This window comes from Drosophila serrata, unplaced genomic scaffold (genome assembly GCF_035046125.1).
Source record: "Drosophila serrata isolate PLE 108 unplaced genomic scaffold, ASM3504612v1 contig_228, whole genome shotgun sequence".
In the NCBI taxonomy this organism is placed as follows: domain Eukaryota; kingdom Metazoa; phylum Arthropoda; class Insecta; order Diptera; family Drosophilidae; genus Drosophila; species Drosophila serrata.
Genome location: NW_028257126.1, coordinates 149,621 through 173,735, shown reverse-complemented (window position 1 = coordinate 173,735; position 24,115 = coordinate 149,621). Strand labels below are relative to the sequence as shown.

Sequence of the window (24,115 nt, the reverse complement as noted above, 5' to 3'; positions counted from 1 at the left end):
GAAACCAATTTAGACGATTATTTAAAGTCAAATCCTTGATTTATGAAAAATCAACTCAAATTAGGAATGCGGAAGAGAGTGTGGTTCTACCTTATGATCGTTTGGCTGCTTTATTTCTTGAAATGAATTCCCATGATCACCTCAGTTATGATTTATACGTAGCTAAGAAATATTTTAGGTCTTGACTATTCGATTTGTAACTGTAATCTAAATCCGGTATCTAAATTTGGTTTTCAAAATTCAGTCCCACGTCGAAAACTTTTGCCTAAGGGCAGCCTGTTTGTCTGTGCAACCATATGCGAATTCCGTGTTGAGCCAAAGGTACCGCTGCTATGCCTCCAAAAGCAAGAAGGTATGATAAGTGCAAGGTGGAGTAAGACAACCGGTAGTAAACCTCTTATTCTTTAGGAAACGCCCCAGTTTCGGCTGGACCGCGGACCCTTCGCCTCCCAGCTGGATTACCAGTCGCGGCTGCAGGTCGAGGCTCCCGCTATGTCGGTACCCCTGAGCGGCATTATCTGCACCATAGGTCCCTCCTCGCAACGAGCGGATGTGATCTTGGAGCTTATCCGGGCAGGAATGCGTGTGGTTCGGCTAAACTTTTCGCACGGCAGCCACGAATACCACAGCAAGACCATCCAGGAAGCGCGTAAAGCCATTGCTATGTATCAAGAGGAAACGGGATTGGCAAAGGCGGTGGCCCTGGCACTAGACACTAAGGGCCCAGAGATTCGGACTGGCAAGATATCCGGGGGCAGTGACAAAGCCGAAATCGAGCTGAAGACAGGCGATAAGGTCATTCTTAGCACGAATAAGCTGCTAGAAAAAAAATCCACCAAGGACAAGATCTATGTGGACTATCAGAAGTTTCCCTCCATCGTAAAGCCCGGAAACCGTGTCTTCGTTGACGACGGCCTGATCGCACTGGTGGTCAAGGAATCCAAGGGTGAAGAGGTGGTCTGCAAAGTGGAGAATGGGGGCAAGCTGGGCTCTCACAAGGGTATCAATTTGCCAGGCATTGCTGTGGATATGCCAGCCGTAAGCGAAAGGGATAAGCAGGACCTGCAGTTCGGGGTGAAGCAGAAGGTGGACATGATCTTTGCATCTTTCATCCGCGATGCCAAAGCTGTAGCCGACATCCGGCAGGCTCTAGGACCTGCGGGTGAACGCATTAAGGTTATCTCCAAGATCGAGAACCAGCAGGGTCTGGCCAACATAGACAAAATTATTCTCGCATCGGACGGGATTTTGCTGGCTCGAGGCGATTTAGGCATCGAAATACCCATCGAGAACGTTCCGCTGGCCCAGAAATCGATCATCGCCAAGTGCAACAAAGTTGGCAAGCCGGTGATCTGTGCGACCCAGATGCTGGACTCGATGACGATTAAGCCAAGACCCAGCCGTGCCGAAGCCACAGATGTGGCCAATGCCATCTTTGACGGAGCGGATTCCGTGATGCTGTCCGCCGAAACGGCCAGTGGCAAGTTTCCGGCAGAGTGCGTGCGCGTCATGGCCAGGATCTGTGCCAAAATTGAGACGGTTTTGTGGTACGAGAGCATGCAGAACAACCTTAAGCGGGAGATCCGTATCGGTGGCGGCGACCACATTTCGGCAGTCACTACGGCGATTGCAGAGGCCGCTACCGTGAGTCAGGCCCGGGCCATAGTCGTGGCCAGTCCGTGTTCTATGGTGTCCCAGATGCTCAGTAACATGAGGCCGCCGTGCCCCATCGTGATGTTCACAGGCTGCCCATCCGATGCAGCCCAGTCGGTGCTATACCGAGGCATATATCCGTTGGTCGTAGAGGATATGGTGATGGGGAATTTAGACTTCCGGAAAGTAATGAAGTCGGGCCTAAAGCTTCTAACCAAAATGGACCTCATTGAGCCGGGCCAAAAGGGTTCGGTGGTTTTGGTCAATGCCATGTCAGCCGACAAAATCAACTTCCGGCTCTTCACCATCCAGCAGCAGACCAAGGCGGAACGGGAACAGGAGGATCGCTGTCAGAAGCTAGCCTTGGAGCAGCGCTGCAAGGAAAGGACCGAAAAAGAGGCTTGCCGCAAGTTAAAAGAGGAGGAAGATTGCAGAAAAATACTTGAGAAGGAAAAGTCTCCGCAGGCAGAAAAAAACCCAAAGCTGGAAACGGATACAGAAGAATCGAAAGAAGAAAAGGAAGAGGCTGAAGAGTCCGAGAGCACGGCGGAGGAAGAGAAGAGTGAATCAACTGAGGAAGAGGAAAAGGAAAAGGAAGAGGCAGATCTCAAGGTTATTAAGGAGGAAACGGAAAAATTAGAAGCTGTCCAAAAAGCCAAGCTCGCGGAGGAAGAGGCTAAGAAGAAAGTGGAAATCGTAAAATGCAAGGAGCTGGCTAAAGAAAGGAAGAAGAAAAAAGAGGAAGAGAAGTCCAAAAGACTGTCTGCGGAGGAGAAGAAAGCCGAGATGGCCCAGAAATGGAAAAAAGTGGAGGCCGAAAGGAGGGAGAAAAAAGAAGCTGCGCTGTGCAAGAAACTGAAGGAGGAACAGAAGAAATCAATGAAAGAAATGGCCGACGCGCTCGCGGAGGCGGTGTGCAAAAAGCTAAATGAAGTAACGGAAGACAACAACAAGGACAACAAGAAATAGTTTTAACGCACGTAATTTTATTTTAATATCAGTTCAGGCTACAAAATTTAATGTACATTTTAATTATCGTAAAAATTTTCAACAAAGTTAATACTAAGTTAATAAGTTAATAATTGTTGATAAATATTTTAATTCAAATATCCAAAAAAATGTGTGTTTTTTTTTGTATTCTAATATTTTTTGGTGTTTACTGGACGGTCACACTAGCTTTTTAAAAACAAAACAAAAGCACATTCCGGGCCCTTACAAAAAATTGTGAAACTAACACTCGCTCGTGCATCATTTCTTCAGAAGCTGTAACCACTAAACATTGAGAGGACCTACACCTATGTCACTTCCTACAACCAGAGCCACCACGGCGACGGCCACCCACGCGGTGGTCCAGGCCGTGGAGTCTTACGTTCAGAACCAGAACTTACTAGGAGAACTCGCCGAGTTGGACGACATGCTCTACGACCTGGTTGACATGCACAAGGACAACGAAGTGGCCCTGAAGCGGGTTCTTCAGTGCATCCACAACCTGCTGCAAACGAACAGCAAGTGGAACGTGCGTTTTGGCCCTAAGCTGTTTCACAAGCTCGTCTCCGTGGTAATCGCGGACAGCCGAGAAGACACGGCCAGTCGCCGACAGCTCGTGGCCAACGTGCTGGTCTGCGTGCAACTGCACGCAAGGAAATTCCCGCGGATAGAGGGCAAGTTCGTCCTGCAGCAGCTCTGGTCTTTAAGCCTGAGCAATGACCACCAGCCACATGCGGCCCAGATCCTGGTCCATTTGTTCGATGAGTTCGTTCACAATTTGGGAACGGAGTGCGCACAGGAGCTGGTGGGCGTCACGCAGAATCTCTTACAGTCGCAGGTGCGCGAGGATCGTCGAGCGGCGTACTTTCTTATGCGCAAGCTTCAGGGAATCCAGGAAGTAGTGGCCGCGCTACGGTGCAGCGAGCAGCAGTGGAGCGCCTACGTTGGTATTATGGAGAATCTAGAGGAACAGCAGTCACACCTGGTTCTGCCAACGTTGAGCACTCTGCTGCCCCGCTTAGGCCTAATGGCCACCAGCCTAAGCGTGGACTGGCTGGCATGGCTGAGGATTCTGTGTGTTCGCCTCCTAGGCGACAACAACATCCTAGTGTTGCGCTGGACCCTTAAGTACTTTTTCTCGCAATCCAACCTCTCTCAGCTGGCCCGATTTAATTTGCTGCCAGAATTCCTGGCGGCCACAAATCGAACTCAATTATTTAATCCGGAGGTGTCCGACTGCCTGACGATGGAGCAAATAAGCGACTTTATGAAGGGATACGAGGTGGAACCTTTACTCCAAGCCCTCGTGGGAGTCCCCTGGCACTGTGTCCCACTAGTTTATTGGCTGAACGGCTGGCAGATGGATGTGTTGCAGGTTGTTTCCAAGGAACTGCTCCTTCAGTTGTGCGCTCGCGTTCGGGCTCTGCAGAATCCCAGTCTGCGAAGCATTGCTATCAATAATGTGATGTTTTCCTTCTCTGTGAGTAAGAATCTAACAATCAAGTTTATGATTTGTCAATTATTACAGAATTTTTACAGAACACAATAGCCAGCTTGACTGTCAGCGAGTATCTAAACTTTATTGAATCCTTATACAATACCATCGACGATTACGCGGACCATTATCAACTACAAGACAAAATAGAAAAGTGCAGTAATTTTGAGGAGCACGTTGAGCATTTCAACAAGCGCTGCTGCGAGCTGGTCTCACGGATGGATTATAAATACGATCTATTCGTTGCGTTCCTGTTGAAATTATGGACCGTGCCAAAGACCAAACATGGCTGGTGGCGATTCCTACCGTTTTTTCTGCATCGGGACTTGGATAATCCCGAACAATATTTGGATTTCTACCGTTCCGTATATGGCATTGACACATCACTCCTTCACAGCGGTGTGAGTTTGGAGGTACTGCAGCAGCATTTGCTCGAGCGCTTTGAGTGCCACACCAGGGAAGAAAAGTCCTTTGTGCGGGAGCACTGCGTGGATCTTTTTACCAGCATAAATCTACCGACGTGGAGTAAGCTGCAGGAGTTGGACATAAAGCCCCTGGAACTTCTGGACCAAGGCACTGACAAAACGTTTGGAATCCTAACAAATCGATTGGCCGAGCATACGCAGCCACTGCAGGATGAGAACGTTCTGCCCGCCATGATTGCTCGCTTGGGGAGATCCAAACTAGCTGAAACGTGAGTAGGATTTAACCAGGGCCAAGTTGGTCTTCTATTTACCTTTTGTTTTTTGTTCAAAAGGCAAGCCATCCTGAAATATGCGATAGCTAATGTTAGCAGAGAGGAGTACGAGAAGTGCGTTGTTGAGGTTTTGAACCGGACCACCTGCCTTTTGGGTTTCATGAACAGTTCAGACTACATCAAAGCACCGCCATCGTTCGTCCTAAAAGGGTTGCTGGCGGGAGAAACCACGACGGGCGATGCACGGTAGGAAACCTTATCTCTCTACATTTGTGTAAGAAAAATGTTAATATATATTATTGCCCGACAGCATAGAAATCGCTTGCAGCAATATCCAAGATACCAATGCCATGGCGAGAGAGGGATTTAAAGTTTATGCACTCAACTACAAGGACTTGGATGTGGCTAGTATCTGTGACAGTTTGCTAAGCATGAACAATGAACTGTCCAGAAAAAAGGCTCGGTATTTTGCCAACTCCAAGGAGCACAGAAGAAAGATGCGCATTGCTAAGGCTCTGCTTGACCTAAGCGATAGGTGGACTTGGTCTGATGGGCTGTGGGAGGCGGCGTTGTGTTCCAATGATCAGCTCAATATAAGCTTCATGTACGAATATCTTGTGTCCAAAATGCTGCCCAGCATCCATCCTTTACTGGAGCAACTAAAGCTGCTGCCAAATCTAAAGCCCAGCCAACAGGTATCGCTGATCTCCGTGGTTCACATTTACTGCGTGAATCGGTGGGAAAGTCTGGACCAAAAGCAATTGTCCGGCATCTTTGCCGATCTTCTGCCACTTGCCATGGGTGCGAATTTCCAGACCCGATTGCTGGCGCAGCTGGTTTTGCATCGGCTGTCTATAATGTGCATAGAATCCTGGTAAAGTTTCCTTTCGTCCATGTGTTCCCACACCTCTAACCAGATATTTTTAAACCTCTAGCAAGGAATTGGCAATAGCAGTCGCTATGAAGAACTCAATCGAGAAGACATTGGGCGACAAGTTAAGCGAGTTCCAGAACGAAGCGCGATTTTTGCTACCGGTGTTGGCCCAAGAATGCGTAAATACTAATATTTCCAATGCCATTCTCTGGATGACGAATGCCCCTTTTGATGAAAACGTAGACTCTTGCCTTGGCTGTAGATATCACTTTAGAATAAAACTCCAGCACATTCGCGAAAGTTTCAAGGTCAAAAAGTCTTCGTTGGCGCCTGAGCTGACTTTGTCCTCGACAGCATCCAACGGAAATGTGCAAAGAAAAATGAATCCTGTAGGCGACATTTATCCAGATAGTGACTTCGTAGATGCGACTATTGCACCGCCTGATCACGAGCTCATTGTGGTAGCTTCCCTGATTGACAAGTTGCCTAATTTGGGAGGACTCGCCCGCACCTGCGAGGTCCTGGGCGTTAAGACCCTCATACTAGGCCTAAAGTCGGATGCAGAGAAAAGTGATTTTACCAACCTAAGGTAATACATATTTACCCATTAATCCATCTTAAATTTTATCCAAAAGCATCCTTTTAGCATGACCGCTGAGAAGACCTTGGATATTTTGGAAGTGAAACCCGAGACATTGGCAGAATTTCTTATGGGAAAACAGATGGAGGGCTATAAAATCGTTGGTGCTGAGCAAACGGCACACAGCTCCAATTTCGTCGGTTTCAAGTTCCCCAAGAAGTGTATTCTTTTGCTGGGGTGAGTTTCCAACCCATATCGTTGGGAATTTCCATTAAAACTATAATTGTTATTTATTATCGTTTAGGCATGAAAAGCATGGAATACCTGCAGACCTCATTGGATTCCTGGACTATGCAGTGGAGATTCCTCAATTTGGGTTGGTACGATCTCTGAATGTGCACGTAACCGGATCGCTCTTCATTTGGGAGTATTGCAAACAGCACTTGGCAAAGGAATAATTAACTTTTTGGCTATTTATAGATATTTTTATACTTGTGCCTTATATGTAACACACACATTTTATGTTTTATTATAAATAACAATTTATACGTAACACAAATTTGTATTTAAATATACCGCTAAATTATCGATAGCCCATCGACCGATATTCTATCGACTTAAATATTCAAACAGCTGATCAATACAAGAATAACAATAGCCATAATAAACAAATATTGGGAAAATATTGAAACTTTGAAGAATGAGCTTCTCGGAAAACACTTCAGATTCAGACTGGTAAGCTTGCAAAACGGAGGCATTTGTGTAAATAAACTTTAACAATGACTTTGTAGGAAAGCAGCCAGGGTGAAAGTGGAAAGGACCATCAAACAATCTGCCAAGCGGGAAAAGGGCAAGGAGAAGCGGCCCCTGTCCAGTTCTGCGAAACCCAAGTACCACCAGAAATTCTGCGATAAGTGGCTGAAGATCTTCGAGCCCTGGCTCCGACGAGCGGCCGAGGATCCCAACAAGCCCTTCTGTCGTGCCTGCCAGTGCAGCATGGACTGCAATCGGTGCCACTTGGTCAGACATGAGCGAACCACCAAGCACCAGCGCAACCTGGAGTCGCTGTTAGCTAATGGAGAGAAAGTAGTGCGCCGGGAGCTGCAGGTGCGGCAGCAGCGGAGCAAGTACTACCATCAGCGCAAGATGTCCATTCAGACGAACCGGCAGGAAGAGGAACTACCGCCGGAGGAAACTCCGGATACAGAAGCACCATCCGCACCGTCTGCAGATCTTCAGCCCTTGATAAATATTGTAGCCGACTGCTCCTCCTCCAGAGACCTGACTGCCACGACGAAGCAAGAAACGGTGCCCAAGAAAGAGCTTCTTTCGGAGACGGAGCCATCCATGATGGCAGATGCTGCAATCAGTATACCAAGGCGCAATGAGTCTACTGCTTCCAACCAGGAAGGAGTCAAGCTGCTCATGCAGATCCACCAGGACAAGAACGAGCTGATGGAGTCCTTCCGCGAGCTAATGGGCAGCCAATCAACAGTGCATCTCCCGCCGCCTCCGAAAGAGAAGAACCATGTGGACCTGTTCTTCGAGAGCGTCAGTTCCAGTGTAAAGGCATTGTCCCCAAAGCTAATAGCGGAGGCCAAGATGCGGGTTTCCCAGCTCATTTGCGAGCTGGAGCTGCGCGGCCTAAAAGAGAACAGTCCGACAGAAGAGCCAGCGCCAAGACACACTACGGGCCATCGGCCGCCAGGACATGTCCTAACGCAGCAGTCGCGTTTTAGTGGCGTCAGTTGAGGTCAAGGATTAAAATTATAATATTATATTAGAACTAATTTCTTGTTAATACATTTAAAAATAAATAAAAATCGATAACGGGGATATCGATAATATCGATAGTCCACCAGCTGTCGATTACCTGTCACCACTAATGCGCGGCTAAGCGAAAGAGTGCAAGAGTTTGGAAATATCATTAAAGCAAAGCCGTGTAAACTAAATACAGTGTAGATGTGGACAAGTTCGAATGTCTGCGAGGTGAGACCCATTAAAACCTACGGAATCAAGTTGAACGAGCCTGATTACACGACAATAGAACATAACAGAAAGTTTTGTTTGGGTACTTATTCTAAAATGAATACTGTGATGGTACCATTTCAGGACCACAGGAAGCCACTGCCGTACATCCGCCGCATTAGAATGTCACTGAAGCGGAACCAGCTGCGGTGCTTAAAGCCACCGCCTCAGAATCGTCAAGAACTTCTGGAGAGTATCGAACGAGACCGCGGAGTTCTGGGAGCCTATCTTCAAAAACTAAACAGCCAACAAGGGGAAATCTCTACATTTCCTGTTTCTGCGCCTCCAGCTGCACCAGCTCTATCCACTCCCCACGCTTCTCCTGCTCTGTCCGTTCCCCACCCTCCACCTCCTATGTCCACTCTACCAGCTCCTCCTGTGCCACAGCGCTGCAGCTACGACCTTTTCTTCGAGAGCGCCTGCATCACCGTCAAGAACTTACCTCCAAAACTGGCTGCAGAGGCCAAGAGCAGAATATCCCAGATCATCACCGAATTCGAAATCCGTGCCATCGAAATGGAAGCCATGCAACAGCAGCAGCAGACGAAAGACATATTGAAAGGTGACACCCTTGAGGACGATAAGTCGAAGATAGTCTACGAATTCCATCCGTGCCCCTAAAGTAGGTTGTGAGTTTTCTGTTCAAGCAAACCAAGAGTGTGCCAGGGCACACTTACAAAACATTTTGGAAGACCTTTCCATCAAAATTAACAATAAAGTTGTAAGACTTCTAACATCTCTTATATAGTCTGGCCGTCGTTTGGTCGTGTTTCGGCCCTAAATTTCAGAAGTTCATGTACAGGGAACGATGTGGGCAAGTCTGAAAGTTTGCATCATTGGCGCTGAGGGCTGGTATGTGTCTCATTCTAGCCATGTAAATCAAACATATAAATCCGTCCTGGGTTGTCCTTCAGGGGCACGGCTATTGCAGCCGCCATCAGCAAGAACGTTCAAAAATCGAATAAGGACTTCGACGAACGTGTGCATATATATGCCTACGACGACCCGATTCAAAGCAGCCTCTTATCCGAGGTGATCAATAATAGCCATGAGAATGTAAAGTATCTGCCTGGCATCAAGCTGCCCAAGAACCTGGTGAGCCGTCTTCTGTTTTTTCTATACTTCTCCATTAGCATTCACCGAGGAACAAATTCTGGAAAACGCTTTTCAGAGATTTAAATAATTTAATTTCGTGTTTCGTTGCTTCCATACTCAGATTGCCGTGAATGATCTTTTGGAAGCTGCGCAGAATGCAGATATTTTGATATTCTCCATACCCCACAATTTCGTGAAATCCTACTGCAACATCCTGGCAGGTAACGTCAAAGAGACTGCCTTCGCCGTGTCCATGGTCAGGGGGTTGATGCAGGAGAGGGACGATGAGATGGTGCTCGTTTCGGACACCATCAGCGAACAGCTGGACATTCCTTGCTACTCGATGATGTCTGCCCACAGTTCAATGGAGATGGCGCAGGGGAAGCTGTGCGAGGTCACTGTGGGCTGTGATGACCCATTCCACGTCCAGCTGCTTACCGCCATTCTGCAAACGAACAATTGCCGGGTGATATCCATCGATGATGTTACTGGAGTGGAACTATGCGGTACGCTCAATGAAATCATCAGCCTGGGAGCTGGCTTTGTAGATGGCCTTCACTTAGGCGCCAATACACGCGTGGCCGCTATCCATCTGTGCGTGAAGGAGATGATGCGGTTCATTAAGACCTTCTTCCCATCCACCAAAATGTCCACATTCTACGAGACCTGTGGGATCGCCAACTCCGTGGCTGCTACCTATGGTTTGTTCCCTTTCGGATTTCCATAACATTCGCTGACCCAATACTCTTGCAGTCGACAAGAATGTCAACTTCGCCCAAAGCTTTATTGCAACTGGCAAGACGTTCGAGGAGATGGAAGCGACCTTCCTGCACGGTCGAAAGTTATTGGGACCCGTTGTGGCTGCTGAAGTGAATGCCTTTCTGGAGAAAGCCCTAATGCAGCACGAGTAAGCGAAAGACATAGGTAGGAGATGCATTCTTTAGTAATCTTAAACCTCTCCCAAATCAGATTTCCGTTGTTTACGGCTATCCATCGGATATGCCAGAACGAAGCGCCTCCGGAACTAATGCTAGACGCTCTGCGAAATCATCCAGATCTCAGGTAAAACAGGAAAATAGTTGAGAGATTTAAACTCAAAGTACACAAATCCTACTTACAGCGGATCGTCCATTACCCATTTACTGAGCAAAGAGACAGCGCCTGCACAGGAAAAGATGGATCTGACGCTGGACCAAGTGGCAAACGCTCTGCCCAAACTGAGGTCTTGTCTCGACAAGATTTTGGTCGAGGCGAACAGTCCTAATTTCAAGAATCTGAAGGTAATGGACGACTGGGCGCAGGTTGACGAGCACAAGGTAGAGCATTTTGGGCTTCAAATGTCTTCTTCGAATATCCCCATTGAAACTGGGGATGTTCCCAGTCGACTGAGTGAGGAAGCCTCCAGGATTCGGGATGAAATTCAAAAAGGGAATGTACAGGTCGGCTTCAAGATGGATGCCAGGGAAGGCGGTCGACATATCCGTCTTCTGTTACAGGAGTTGCCAGAAAAATGCACCAATAAGACTGTGAATTCATCTGGATTAGATAAAATTGATAGTGAGTTGGGTCAAGATCACAACAACATGAATGATTCTACCGATGTTTTGGACTTGAGTAACGAAGACACCCGGGATGAAGTCAATTTGAAAGTACAAGATAATCTCATAAAATCCATTAGACAAACGATAGAGGCACTCGAAAATAAAGAGAAAATGGATAACTTTATTGCTGAAAGTCGAATAAATGATGAGAACTCGCCCTTTGCCCGATTCCATGAGGATGAGAATAACTCTCCAGACGAAACCACTGAAATGCGGAAGGTCGAAATGAAAGCCAGATCACAGCACCGAGATTCTGATTTGGACGAGCAGAGTCTCCAGAGGGTATGGGAGAAACCTGTCGAGCTGCGCCTCCATGACGACGTAGAGGCTGCACTGGATGAAGTATCAGTTCTTGACCAAAGTGACCACTCTTTCACCAACGAGGGAACGGAGCTCGAGGAGCTTCAACAATGGCAGAAACTGAAAACGAAAGCGGAGGGGGATTTCCCCAAGCTCTCTGAAGTGGAAGATACCGCCGCTTCGGAAGATATTGCCAAGCACGAGAAACAGCTGGATGTGGAAACGGCAGAGCTCTCAATGATAGAGAAGGACGAACAGCGACTGGTTACGGTGGGTAATCGGAAGCCAAACCAAAACCTAAGCAAGGTCAATGTCCGACACTTTAGAAACAAGAAGTCTGACGATGGTGGCCATCATGAGTGGGATTGGATGATGAACCATAAAATCGATGCCGACGAGGTCTTGGCTAACGAAAAGGATGAAATACTCAGCAAGTCGGACCAGGAAGGGCTAGAAAGGTTGAACGCTCAGCTGCAGGAAGCATTGCAGCGGGACTTGGACGTGATGTCATCCAGCCACGATGATGCCCCCAATCAGGAGTTGGGGCATGATACGGATTTGGAGACCGTATCTAACAATAAGCGCATCACGCATGAACCTGTTATACCTTCGCCCCTGAAGTTGCCAACTCCTAAAAAGCATTACCGCGAGGGTACACCAGAGGTGCCGAATCCGCCGGGCAATATCCCTCCGCCGATGCGCGAATCTAAACCGCGCAAGCCCAGGAAAATGCAACCCCATCGCAGCATGCCGCCGGTCGAGTTTGGGGAGATGACTGAAACACAGCAGCCGGAGATGGCCATCTTCGACAAGGCGGTACCTGAGGCTAAAAAGAGCTCTAAGGCAGAACCGCCGAACGAGTCGCCGTCGATGGGAAAAAGCGATGCTACAAGGCCGCCAACAAAGAAGAGCTGGTCGGCTTCTGATCTGCCGGAGAAATCCACTACTCACTCCGACGAACGTTTTGCTACGCCCAAAAAAGACGAGAACAGGGAAGATAGAGACACCCAGAAGTCTGAGGTTAGCAGGCCTGAAAAAAGGTCGAACAGTGTCATTCGGAAGGGAAGACAACGCCAGGTTGACTATAGGGGGCAAAATCCCTTCAGCTTGGATCCGGAACTGGAATCGAAGCTTTCGATGGACACCAGCCACAACGGGGAATTGGGAAGGAATGGTTTCAGCCATCAGCGTCGTAAAGTGGTAGTGTCGCCTCCGTTTAATCCCCCCATTAATCCACGAGTGCGCGTGCCACGTCCCCCCTTCGATGTTAGGGATCACGAGTACCACACGATGGTAGCGAGGCCTGCGATGAATCCCCTAGCTCCGACGATCAAGTGGCCCTCATCGCCAAAAACCCAAAAGCCCCCAATGGTGGCCGCCATCCAAGTGAAACAGCTTTCCGCCCTGCCCAGGCAAGTGCCGAGCGCGTCGAGATACTGGCTGCAGATTCCGTCGGGAATGCCCCGCACGCCCACGATAACTAAGATCCTCTGCGCGCTGCAGATTGGCCTGCTAGCCTCCTACCTTGCTCGGTCCAAGATGAACTAATTTCCAGGCTCGCAACGATCTAAGCCTAGCGCCTCGATTCTCCTTAATTTATCACTTCCAGATTAGTACACTTTTTTTTTATTAAAATTAAAGAAGGCTATACTTTCTACTTTGGGACTATAACCATATCACCTCCTGCAATTGCTGTTCCAGATACGGTCTCCGGTGGAAGATCGGCCTGTTTTCCTGCGACTGCAGTGGCCGGAAGTTGTTGAGCAGGGGACGCTTCCGCTGATCCCGCAGCTGCCAAAACTTGGGCAGCTCCCGGTGCGAGATCGGCAGCACATTGGCGAACACGTGCCACTTTACTGCCGGAGAGCAACGGGGCGTGGTTAGGGAGCCCTTGTATGTAAAGAAGTCTCCCCTGTCCAGCGTGCCCAGAAGCGAACCTAAACTGAGCTGTTCCGGCAAAGTGTAGCTGCTGTTAAAGTTGCCCAAGTGGAGAAGCGAGCTGAAGACTTCACTGAGGCCGGGCTGATAGAAGACCGCGCCAGTCTGAAAAAGAAAGTTATCCGTTTTCTTCTTCCTTTTCTAAGGTTTCCTTGACTCACCCGCACAACTTTAAAAAGTACTGCCAGGACGGTTATACCATCGGTGTGGGTTTCGGCCTCCCGAAGGGTTAGATACTTGTTGTTCCGGTGGACAATATGCATTTCCAGGTCATACCGACGGCCATCAAGTACATGCTCCGATCCCTTGGACTTCGGGGAGCCCCAGTGGAAGTGCACAGCCTCAGCTTCGTAGCAGTCGACCAAAAGTCCTCCTGTCACAAAGGGTCTCACTCCATAAGTCGTAGCAGGGACTTCGAACTCCACTACCGGTCGGACGATTAGGATTGTGATCATTTCTTGAAGTCATTTTAATAATTACCCGAGTGTCCGTTGTTGGTAACAGTCACAAGGCTATCAAAGAGTTCGTCGTATAATCCAAACTCCAAGGGGGGCAATGCCACCGAGAGGGCCTTGCGATTGCTAATCGCGATGGGAGACTGGTCTAAGCCGCCGCACTTGGGATAGCTGAATTTCCACTTATCGGGAGCGTCGTAGTTGAATTGTCTGTCTTCTGATCCAAAGTCTGGGAGGGATTTAAAAGAAAAATAATAACAGATTAAGTATATCCATTGTTTGGATACTCCCCGGATCACTTTGCATGCCATTTCTGCATAAAGCTTGTAAATCTCCCAAAAAACGTTTTCCCAATTGCAGCAATTTTAAAAAAGGGATAGGATTACGTCTAAGCGAATCATAACGGCTTGATTTCGGGGCTCCAGCCGTGAGTCTTCCTTTGTTTATATTGTTCCATCCAATGGATCGCACACGCGGCTTGGATAACAATGGATGGTACTTCGACATCCACTCCGCCCCCAAGATTGACGCGCTCATTGGCTTTCATGGAGCATTTGTGGATGTAAATTTAATTATTGTTATTATTTACAAGCCACCAGGTTGTTTGCTATCCATTAGATGAACCGCGATGCGCCAGTTTTATGGGCGTTGAGTGTGACATATAAGGGTTCAGTTCAGTTCAGTACAGTTCAGTTCAGCTCATCTCGGTTGGGGATGGCTCATAAATTCTCTTATGGGCTTGGGGCTGCGCAATAGTAGACAGTGGTCATGTACCGTTTCCGGTCTAAGAGTTCCAAGATACGAGGAAATGAAGACTGGAGGCTGGATACTGGAGACTGGAGAGACTGGCGGCGGCTCAATATCAAGGAGATCCACTGGCATATTGTGTTCTTCGGACACGACACACCTCACTGGCTTGCAGACGGACGAATATTGGCGATACTCACTTGCAACAAACGGCAGAAGAAACAAAAATCGCTGGTAGAAGTCTTCAAAAGCCGGAAAATGCATTTTCCATCTGGCCACCCGCTGCACCCTGCACGCTGCACGCTGCACGCTTTTCGTTAAATTAGTCCAAATATTTTGATTTGCGAAAAGAAACTCCGTTCCGAGCCAAAGATATCCACGCACGTTGCTCTGCAGACTGAGCCACCGCGGCTGGGGCCAAAACCTTTATACCAATGGCCCAAAAGGGCCGCCACTGTCTATGTCTGGGCCGCGGTCTCGCCGAGAGTAACTTTGTCAAACGCTCGACGGAGCAGCATTAGATGGCAATCTCGACTCGACGGGACTATACCTGGTACAAAGGCCTGAGCTCTGTTACCGAATAATAATTGCAATTGAAAAAGCTGTTTCGATGGTGACAGTCGGAGAGATTTGGGTAACTAGAGATGCCATATGTACATTAAACTCCGTGTACCATCTGGTGTTTTGAATAATTCCCATACCTTTGATCAGCGTTTTCCTATAATTTCTTACCTTGTCAGTAATTGAGTCTTAAGACTGAGACTGCAGCTTTGATAAAAATAATTGAAAAAATTCCTAACGACAGACGTGTGACTCGGGTTCAAGGACAGATACAGATACATTGTATTTACTTGAGTAATACATTCTTATTTCGGATTGTTCTTCTTATATAATTGATAACTGATATATTTTAATTGTTTTTACTAGTGATGTAACATACCCAGTAGCACTTATTCAATAGAATCATTGGGTTTTTATGTTCTGTAAGGAGTCTTTTTTTTTTATTACCCTAAATAAATCATGTTTGTTTTGATCTTTTCCCATGACATCTTCTTATGATTCGAATTTTTGACAGACTTGTTGGTTAGTCCTTGGCCTGTGAATTACATTTTGGCGAACTCAGCTTGGAAAGGTAAACGATGCAGCCTCTTGAGATCCAGTTTTTCGGCTAAACTGCCGGTTGTATTTCAGTTGCAGCTGCAAAATGCAAAGCGTTTCCTACTATTATTTACCACCTGGAATATAGAACATGGCTTTTATTTCTTGTTTAATTCGAACAGATTTCAGCTGAGTTTGTTTAACAATTTCCAGCTAAAATTAAGTGCAAGCTACGCGTGACAGATGGTAAATCGTATCGGATTAAGTAAGTTTTTATTTTAATTATAAAATGTAAATACAAAAAATGTGATAATCATTTCAGGCATTAAACATATGCGGATAAATTAATATTTTGAACTGGAAATTTGCTTTGACATAACACTTACATTTATATTACTCCTAATTAGGCACTAAAACAAAACATTTTCGAGGTTAAAATAATGTAAAGTTCAACCTTGATTTTCCATGCTTGTTAGTTATTTTCTAGGTAATCTACAAGACATTAATGGTATGTGGATGCTAACTACCCAAAATCGATGTAAAAACAAAATGTATCTTAATGTGCGGCTCGAAGAATACAAGTGGTGTTGAGTTGACAGTTCATTTTAACTCAGTATTATTGCACAACAACAACAGGGCAGACACAAAAATTTCAGTTAATATTGATTTTCCCCAGTCCCGATCCCAAATTGAGCGTAAAACCCCGCCATCAGCTGTTGACGGCGAAGCGTCGAAACAACTGCGACTCGATATAATTGTTTTGCCAACAAGAATCGGGCTTAGTGCGAGGTGGCATCCGAAAGATACAGGAACGGAACGGAGCGGCAGCGGCAGCGACAGCATCTCGGATAGACAGGAAGAGCAGGAACTCGACGGGCGGCATGGTTTTCCTCAAGTTTCTGAAGAGCAAACTGTAACGTATCTATGACGGGCGACAGATCGTCAGCTTAGAAGTAGCCCACGAAAAACGAGATACTAAAACATAAAAACAACACAAACGTCGAGCGACACAAACAATGCGCGAATCTCAGGCGTAAGTATCGACGGCATCGGGTGTGTGGGCGGTCGGTCGGTCGGTTGGTTGTTTACGTCTAGGAAGTATCTGAATCTCGTATCTCTGGCCGATATATGAACACTTGGTAGATGCGGCGGAATGTGCGAGAGGGGCGGTCGAGGCGGGCATTAGGCGCGGACACGGCTCGACATCCGAGCCACATGCAAGAATCTGGGAACCAGACTCGTGCGCGGATTGAGATACAAACAGAGAATGGGGCGAGCAAAACACAAAACGCAAAACAACAGCCAAACAACCGAACGAAACGGAGTATCTGTGTGTGAATGAGTTTGAGTGGCTCTCGGCGGAGCAGTGGTGTGTGTGTGTGATTATGCTGCCGTCTGGACATCAGATAATGCGAATTATATTTTGTTTTATCCCGTCATGTTGGTAGAGCGCGCGCGCTTTTGCCTCGCCGCGCTTGTATCTATCAGATACACTACACTAGCCGAAAATATGTGAGGAATGCGCGGCGCGTTTTCTCGGTCCATTCGGAGGTTCGAGCGGGTCCGCAGCTGGACCGCGCTTCAATCGCATCCGGACGGCGTCGAGGTGAGCACACACTCTCGTCCGCGTCGGCCAGTCACCGAACTCCGCCATGAGGTACCGTTGATTGCACTTTTCCACCCTCCGTCGCCCCTCGAGCTTATCTGGCGGTTAAGGCCTGCCGTAAACCGCTGGATAAATAAAGCGTGTGAGAGCCGATAAGCCCAAAAGAGCCACTGCATTAGAGAACGTGGAGAGTACAGTGGTTTATCGCATAAAAGTCGTACGGAAACTCTGCAATAGCCTCGAAAGAAGTTCAGGTTGAAGGGAAAGTTCTCACTAATAAAAATAACCCTTGATAGTATAATAATTTCAATTTAAAATATGATATTATTGAACTAAAATCCCAACTAAGATTTTCCTCATTTTGCAGTTCCCAATTCATGACGAAGACGAATCGCTTGGTGGTGTTGCGGCATGGCGAAAGCACCTTCAACATAGAGAACAAGTTCTGCGGCTGGCACGATGCCCCATTGAGCGAGTTCGGTGAGATGTCGATTGTCCTCCTCCAAGTGATCTCTCCATATGATCCACTGATCTCACTGTATCCCCTCCGTCCCCCACTAACCAGGTATCCAAGAGGCTCTGACGGTGGCCATTCCCGCCATCCTCCAGTCGCAACTGGAGTTCGATGTCGTCTACACCTCGGTGCTGAGCAGATCCCGTCAGACCGCCGAGCTGATCCTGAGCAAAATCAACTGCGCTTACGTGCCGATCAAGGAGGATTGGCGTCTGTGCGAGCGACACTATGGCAACCTGACCGGTCACCGCAAACGGGATATAGCCAATCAGTATGGGGAAGACCAGGTGCAAACATGGCGGCGGGGTTACGACGGCGTACCGCCGCCCATGGAGGAGGACAATCGCTACTACTACACCATCTGCAGCAATCCCATTTTCGACATGATTCCACCTGGTCAATTCCCGTTTTCAGAGTCCCTGCACATGTGCGTTGACCGGGTGAAACCCGTCTGGGATGAGGTCAAGCAGGAGGTGCTCAAGGGCTCTCGAGTGCTTATGTGTGTCCACGGAACAGTGGCCCGGGCTCTGGTCCAGCAAATCGAGGGTAAGTTAATGCAATATGTTGTCTATAGATATACAGAATTTTTCCTCTAAATGTTTATCATTTAATTCGTGTCTAGTTTATGTCATAAATGAATCCCTAATTATCCTTTACAGGCATATCTAATGAGGCCATTGAAAAGGTCAACATTCCGAACTGCGTGCCACGCGTCTACGAGTTTGACTTAAAGTCGGGACACTTGGTTGGTGCCGCCATAAACCTGGGAGATGCGGAGTACATACGGCGGAAAACAGCCCAGGTGGCAGCCATTGGTGACTGATAGCGGGATATTCCGTTCGACTAGGATTTAATTTAGAACTTTAGTGCGGTATCATCTTCCCTTGTAACAAAGTTGTATTGCCTCGTCTGGTTGAGCTCAGTGGGGCGTGACTGCTAAGGATATTGTAAGATTAATTTATTATTTACCAATCAGATATTTCTGGCCAAAAATATACAATGTATGCATATTTATATAAGTGTGTTTATTTGTAGTATTATCTTTATATAGTATAGTATACCATTTTGTCTGACTGTGACTTATGGTTCCAATAGGTAAAAGCACAAGTTTTAAGTTATCAGAGACACATTTATATTTAAGGATTTTCCCCAAGCATCAATACTTAGTCTTAGATCTAGTAAATGCGATCTGTAATACTTTTTAGTTGGTGCCACAGCCATTGGCAGTCGGAGCACTCAGTAGTAGCTCGGCTCGTTGTACAGAGGCCTTAGGTTGTTGGGCAGGATATAGATGTCCTCGGGACGACCGTTGAAGACGAAGGGGCGCTTCAGGGAGGTCAGCTTGGAGTCCTGCTGGGGCACTGGCATCGACGCGAGGCCGAAGCTTTGCGGAGAGTTCCCATAACCGCCGACCGACGGCGAGGACATGGGCCTGAATGGATTGCTGGGCGTGGGAGGTCGCAATCCAAAACCACCGTTGCCCAAGCCGCCAGGTGATCCCAGTGACCCCAGCCCCTCTGTCGGGGATCCTTCGACCTGGTAGATCCCTGTTGGCTTGCCGTTGGCCAGGAAGTTCACGGGCAGATTAAACACGGATCCGTAGGCGGAGAACGACGGCATGGGCTGGTAGGTGAGGAGTGGGGAGAATCCTCCCCCAAAGGGAGCCGTGGGCATATTGGGCACGAACATGTAAGGCGCTGGTGGCAGCCGGACGTAGTAAATGGGTGAATTGCGGGCGGGAGACGGATGGCTTGCGGCCGGCCGTCGCCCACCTGCCGCTCTCGACATCACCACATCCTCCAGGTCATTGTTGGCACCGGAGAATGCGGGATAGAACATATCCGGAGCCAGGTACAGGGGAAAGGGGATAAGCACCGGCTGGGCATACCCTATAAAGGGCAGCATCTTGGGCATGGCCTCGTAGGGATTCGGTGGAATGCCCTGGGCAGCGGCATATGAACTCCAGGGATAGTTGGCGGAACTGGGCAGCCTGGACTCTTGTTTAGCATCCTGCAGTAGTTGATAGGGATCGTGATCTTCCTCCTCCTCTGCCTTTAGATCTTGGTGCTCGGGCAGGCTGTCCTGGACATACTGCTGGGCATGGATCTGTTGTCCTGCCTGCTGTTGCTGCTGCTGCTGCTGATGCAGTTGGAGTACTGGCTGCCCCTGCTTCTGCTGACTCTGCTTCTTTACCAGCTGTGCCAGATTGCCTGCCATCGACTCGGCCACCAGTTGCTCCAGCAGCAGCAGGCCGAGGAAGATGCTCCACATGTGCTTGCCCATCTCCGGTAGCGGTAACTGCAATGTGATCACAGTGAATCTTCTGCTGATCTCCCGCTGACCCCAAACCAGTGAAGCTGATTTGCATGCCTCGAGCTACTTTCGCACACTCCAATTGCGCAACAAGCGGATTTTCCCCCGATGTGTAAACAACGGAAACCTGGAACTACCTCGCCTGTCTAAGATCTCTGACTAATCAGATTCTATATTAATTTTACGTTAAATAAAAAGCCTAAGTTTTATGCTCAGAATTAGTTTAACAATAAATTTTGTTGTATACTTTTATTACTATTATTATTTTATATTTGCATTTTAAATTTGATAAATAATTAAATAAATTGAGAAGAAAGGAAACTTTAATCAGGTTCTGCATATTTTTTAAAATACCCTGAATCTATTTCAGCTGTTCTTATTTTGTCGAAAATTGTTTAGCCATCTTGAAGATGCATTTTAAATAGTTGATACGTTGATACGTTTATCTTAAAGATCATATTATTTTAAATGGAATAAAAAAAAACAATGATTATTTTAACGTCCTAAACAATTAAGTCAATTAATTAATTTGTACCAATGTTTATATTATTCTAAATTTTCTTAAATAATTTATTTTTCAATTTCTTCATTCTAATTGCTTAATCGGATTTAATTAAATGCCCAACTTCCACACTTTGCCTGCCTAACACTGTAAGTCAAATCACTTTCTCCTTACCTTGTTCACAGCAAATAGAACTGAGATCGATGATTACTCAATGGGATTTGATTCCTGGTTCGGGATGCCAACGATTCCACTGCTCAGAAGGCGCGTTCAACTGGAAATGAGTGTGATCGCGGCTAGAATAGGCGCTTTATATATGGGACGGGCCTGACCAGAATCTGCGCATTCCCAGTGGCTCAGCGGCTGAGCGGCTCTCTGTCGACGTTGACGGCGCGCCGCGGTGGCGCTGCGCATGCGCAGAAGCTAAGTGCGCAGAGCATTCGGTCGCAAGTTTGTTTGCATTTGCCAAGCTTCTTCCAAGTTCTCAGCGATCTGGGGACCATGATTTGGTGGTTCTGTGGCAAGTGATAAATCGGCTAATTGCTGGCGGCTTAAACTCTCTGGCTTAATTAGCCTTAGCTGCGAACCCAGCAACATCTGTAAGTGGCAATATCACATTGTCGACGTGGACATGGACATGCACATGCAATTGCAATTGCTGTTGGAAATCGCGAGCAATGTTAATTACCCATGGAATACATACGAATGCCAAGGCCCAGGTAACAAGAGACCAAGCCGAGCCCTCCAAGCAACGCCCGCGATTATGCATTTTAATTTTTATGACAGCGCAAAAGAACGCGACGAGTCAGAGAGTCCCAGATGGAGTCGGAGATGGGCTCATTAGTCAATGATATCCGCCTGGCATTCCATCTAGCACCCAGCACCTGCTGCTCCTGCAGATCCAAAGATCTTAAGATCTCTCTTCCCAGTTGCATAATTGGGCATAATTGTGCGATTGCATCGGCGTGCCTACATATTTAGTGTGTGCATCTTTATTGTCCGCATAACGATCACCCCGTGAGTAACGCCAGTCAAGGCTACCGATCTGCTTCCGAGAGCCATCTGTCAAACAGGTCATAATTATGGAAGACACAGCCCCACAGATGGGCCGATAAAGCCTCCTCCTGATGTCGCTGCCGGGCATTATTAATATTCTAATATGAATAATTTGTTTATTTGTCAAAGCCAGCGGCGTTGGCGCCGGCGTTGAGATTAGAGCAATAATAAATTACGCAGCTAATTAAGCGGCTGCTGCAACTGCAACTGCAACTGCAGTAGCGGCAGCATCAGCTTCAGCAGTAGCAACTGAAACTTCAGCGACATCCACGCAGATGCAAAAGATACAGATACATGCCGCAGATTGCGGCGGCTGCAAGAACAAGCGACGACAATAATGAACGGTTCGTGTTGTATGTGTGTGTATTACACCAAGCCCAAGCCCCCTAGTCCGAGCTCAAAGCCAGGCCCAGCCCGGCCAAGCCCCATGCCCCATGCCACACGTAATTAGCCTTGGAATGTCCTTGTGCACGTGACTAGCCCCGCTCCGGAGTCGCGAGGATCGCAGATCGGCGACCAAAAGGGGCAGGAGTCGCCCTGGTGTGGGGCTAAATATAAAACGCGCGTGCCTGCGGATCATCAAACTTGGCCACGTTAGGTGACAACGTGGCCGCTACACTGCCAAAAAATTATATTTAAATCAAGTTCATGTTGATGTTAAGATAGTTTCATTTTACACTTACTAATTATTTGGAATTTACTATAATTTTATCAAAAAATTGGTGTGTGTTTTTAGAACTTGATCTTGAAAAGGAAGAGGTGCATAGGGAATTCTTCAATTTAATGCTTGCCTTCTATTAGCTCAGTGTTGGATCGGCGGTGCTATCGTCGTATCGGCATTCGGAACGTAAACAACTAACAGCTATCAGACTACAAGGGTTCATTAACACCAACTGACAGCCTGGACACAAACATGGCCCAAACAAAATGCCGCAGTTGCTGCTACTACTTGAACGGATGCTGGGCTAGGCTATAGCTGGTGCTTATGGTCATTACTACTAACTTACTCGTATTTAAAAGCCAGAAGCAGAAGCTCTGGTATTAAATCATCAGCATGATCAGCATCATCGTCATAGCTCGGCCCCCGACACACTTGCTCGAGCATGGCCCATCTAAAGTAAACCACTTTTGTTTTTTACACCAAAAGAGATGGAGATATAAAAAGAAATCGAAGCCAAGACAGAAGATCAACAGGGAACTGGGTCACAAGCGGCACGACCGCCACCGCCGGCCAAGAATCTGAATTATTGAGAATCGAACGAACCCCTCAGGAAGTCGCCCTCCTCCAGACCGGCTAAGTACACAAATTACTCCGCGAATATTAGAACTGAACGCGCCATGCTTGAAGCAGCCTCAAATACCCTCTCTCCAAGCATTTGCAAAACCCTAAGCTTCAGTTAAGGTATCGCCCCCACGCTTGCCGCCGCACTTAGCTACTTTCTTTAACTGCAAACAACTGAAGAACCCATGCAAACACGCAAATCTTCAAAAGCTTAATTGTTGAGCCTGCAATTTATTTATTGCCAATTCCATTGACACAATTAACGAACAAACAAATCAGTGAATACTTCCGTACAGCGTGCTTGCGTTGAATGAAATACTTGCTTATCACTATAGTGTCTGAATTATCTGTCGATACTCCAATTAGTTTCACTTGTAGCGCTCGAAGGTTCCTCGATAAGAACCGGGACTTCGAATCTCTCTTTGCCAGAATGGGTTTTATTCAAACGGAGACCAATGACGAGGTGGCCGAGAGGTTAAGGCGTTGGACTGCTAATCCAATGTGCTCTGCACGCGTGGGTTCGAATCCCATCCTCGTCGAAAGTTTACATTTTTATTTATGTTTATTTTGTTATTTTTTATAAACATTAAGTTTGAATTAATATTTTGTATAATTTAGTTAAAGAATAAAAAACACACAAGTTATACATTTTAAGAAACTAGTTAACTTTGAGTCATATTCTTTAAAAAAAAGGATATTCCTTGAAAACAAGGATTTCTCGACGAGGATGGGATTCGAACCCACGCGTGCAGAGCACATTGGATTAGCAGTCCAACGCCCTAACCTCTCGGCCACCTCGTCCTTGTAAAATAAGTCGCTTTCGAACGTTTTTTCAAATGAGGGTTGCGAAATCTTACCCTACAGAAGCTGTCTAGGATCTTATTTAATAAATTATTTTCCATTATTTCTATTGGCAAAGAATTAATAACTAGCCTTTAAATATGTAAGCGTAAAAGTTGTTTCCCAAATCAATTAATAATATTAATAAAAATTAAATAAGTTATTGAAATTGCTGTAATATAAAAAAATTCTCATAAGAGACTAAAAAAAAAATCAAAAAGTTCATTCGACGAGGATGGGATTCGAACCCACGCGTGCAGAGCACATTGGATTAGCAGTCCAACGCCTTAACCACTCGGCCACCTCGTCCGGTGATGTGCCTTAGGCAAACTCGGCACTAGTTATCAGCGAACCCAACTTGCACATTCTTATCGACAGCAAGCAGTGTCACAGGCATTAGAACATAGTTGAAATGTTAATTAAACAATATATTTTAGTTATAATTGAAAAAGGT

General features: G+C 46.9%; 8 protein-coding genes, 1 long non-coding RNA gene and 3 other non-coding genes across 14 annotated transcripts; 7 read left to right on the top strand and 5 right to left on the bottom strand.

Annotated features, from left to right (window-relative positions):
- The first annotated feature begins 107 nt into the window (after window positions 1-107).
- Window positions 108-2,796, top strand: LOC110188027 (pyruvate kinase). The gene is made up of 2 exons (XM_020957565.2): window positions 108-352; window positions 409-2,796. Exon 2 carries the CDS (start codon window positions 493-495, stop codon window positions 2,620-2,622), a length of 2,130 nt encoding a protein of 709 aa, XP_020813224.2. The 5' UTR covers window positions 108-352; window positions 409-492; the 3' UTR covers window positions 2,623-2,796.
- Window positions 2,779-6,891, top strand: LOC110188028 (uncharacterized). 2 transcript variants are annotated; one of them, XM_020957566.2, is made up of 7 exons: window positions 2,779-4,120; window positions 4,180-4,829; window positions 4,893-5,078; window positions 5,143-5,706; window positions 5,768-6,295; window positions 6,353-6,523; window positions 6,591-6,891. In XM_020957566.2, exons 1-7 carry the CDS (start codon window positions 2,951-2,953, stop codon window positions 6,742-6,744), a joined length of 3,423 nt encoding a protein of 1,140 aa, XP_020813225.2. In that variant the 5' UTR covers window positions 2,779-2,950; the 3' UTR covers window positions 6,745-6,891. The 2 variants fall into 2 exon arrangements, with proteins under 2 accessions (XP_020813225.2, XP_086686001.1); XM_086829875.1 differs by lacking the exons at window positions 5,768-6,295; window positions 6,353-6,523; window positions 6,591-6,891 and having other exon boundaries at window positions 2,805-4,120; window positions 4,893-5,106; window positions 5,161-5,295.
- LOC110188030 (protein suppressor of variegation 3-7) lies at window positions 6,859-8,172 on the top strand. The gene is made up of 2 exons (XM_020957568.2): window positions 6,859-7,021; window positions 7,078-8,172. The coding sequence occupies exons 1-2, from the start codon at window positions 6,987-6,989 to the stop codon at window positions 8,036-8,038; spliced, it is 996 nt and encodes a 331-aa protein (XP_020813227.2). The 5' UTR covers window positions 6,859-6,986; the 3' UTR covers window positions 8,039-8,172.
- Window positions 8,162-9,044, top strand: LOC110188033 (uncharacterized). Its single transcript, XM_020957570.2, has 2 exons — window positions 8,162-8,275; window positions 8,399-9,044. The coding sequence occupies exons 1-2, from the start codon at window positions 8,249-8,251 to the stop codon at window positions 8,933-8,935; spliced, it is 564 nt and encodes a 187-aa protein (XP_020813229.2). The 5' UTR covers window positions 8,162-8,248; the 3' UTR covers window positions 8,936-9,044.
- Window positions 8,402-12,967, top strand: Gpdh3 (Glycerol-3-phosphate dehydrogenase 3). Its single transcript, XM_020957567.2, has 6 exons — window positions 8,402-9,166; window positions 9,229-9,409; window positions 9,531-10,110; window positions 10,163-10,316; window positions 10,379-10,471; window positions 10,530-12,967. Exons 1-6 carry the CDS (start codon window positions 9,123-9,125, stop codon window positions 12,856-12,858), a joined length of 3,381 nt encoding a protein of 1,126 aa, XP_020813226.2. The 5' UTR covers window positions 8,402-9,122; the 3' UTR covers window positions 12,859-12,967.
- On the bottom strand, window positions 12,914-14,869 carry CAH8 (Carbonic anhydrase 8). The gene is made up of 4 exons (XM_020957569.2): window positions 14,651-14,869; window positions 13,729-13,932; window positions 13,410-13,672; window positions 12,914-13,353 (listed from the first exon to the last, which is right to left on the bottom strand). The coding sequence occupies exons 1-4, from the start codon at window positions 14,712-14,714 to the stop codon at window positions 12,976-12,978; spliced, it is 909 nt and encodes a 302-aa protein (XP_020813228.2). The 5' UTR covers window positions 14,715-14,869; the 3' UTR covers window positions 12,914-12,975.
- Window positions 14,870-15,264: 395 nt separating this feature from the next.
- Window positions 15,265-16,558, bottom strand: LOC147644127 (uncharacterized). The gene is made up of 2 exons (XR_015270978.1): window positions 15,935-16,558; window positions 15,265-15,685 (listed from the first exon to the last, which is right to left on the bottom strand). It is a non-coding gene; the product is annotated as an uncharacterized LOC147644127 (long non-coding RNA).
- LOC110187785 (phosphoglycerate mutase 2) lies at window positions 15,591-18,682 on the top strand. Of its 2 annotated transcripts, none has more exons than XM_020957256.2 (4): window positions 15,591-16,461; window positions 17,522-17,634; window positions 17,720-18,214; window positions 18,328-18,682. In XM_020957256.2, exons 1-4 carry the CDS (start codon window positions 16,430-16,432, stop codon window positions 18,489-18,491), a joined length of 804 nt encoding a protein of 267 aa, XP_020812915.1. In that variant the 5' UTR covers window positions 15,591-16,429; the 3' UTR covers window positions 18,492-18,682. The 2 variants fall into 2 exon arrangements, with proteins under 2 accessions (XP_020812915.1, XP_020812916.1); XM_020957257.2 differs by having other exon boundaries at window positions 15,591-16,581.
- Window positions 18,677-20,771, bottom strand: LOC110188101 (uncharacterized). Its single transcript, XM_020957665.2, has 2 exons — window positions 20,658-20,771; window positions 18,677-19,966 (listed from the first exon to the last, which is right to left on the bottom strand). Exon 2 carries the CDS (start codon window positions 19,949-19,951, stop codon window positions 18,905-18,907), a length of 1,047 nt encoding a protein of 348 aa, XP_020813324.2. The 5' UTR covers window positions 19,952-19,966; window positions 20,658-20,771; the 3' UTR covers window positions 18,677-18,904.
- Window positions 20,772-23,278: 2,507 nt separating this feature from the next.
- Window positions 23,279-23,360, top strand: TRNAS-GCU (transfer RNA serine (anticodon GCU)). Its single transcript has one exon. It is a non-coding gene; the product is annotated as a tRNA-Ser (tRNA).
- A 180-nt stretch (window positions 23,361-23,540) lies between these two features.
- TRNAS-GCU (transfer RNA serine (anticodon GCU)) lies at window positions 23,541-23,622 on the bottom strand. Its single transcript has one exon. It is a non-coding gene; the product is annotated as a tRNA-Ser (tRNA).
- A 266-nt stretch (window positions 23,623-23,888) lies between these two features.
- On the bottom strand, window positions 23,889-23,970 carry TRNAS-GCU (transfer RNA serine (anticodon GCU)). The gene has a single exon. It is a non-coding gene; the product is annotated as a tRNA-Ser (tRNA).
- Window positions 23,971-24,115: the final 145 nt, after the last annotated feature.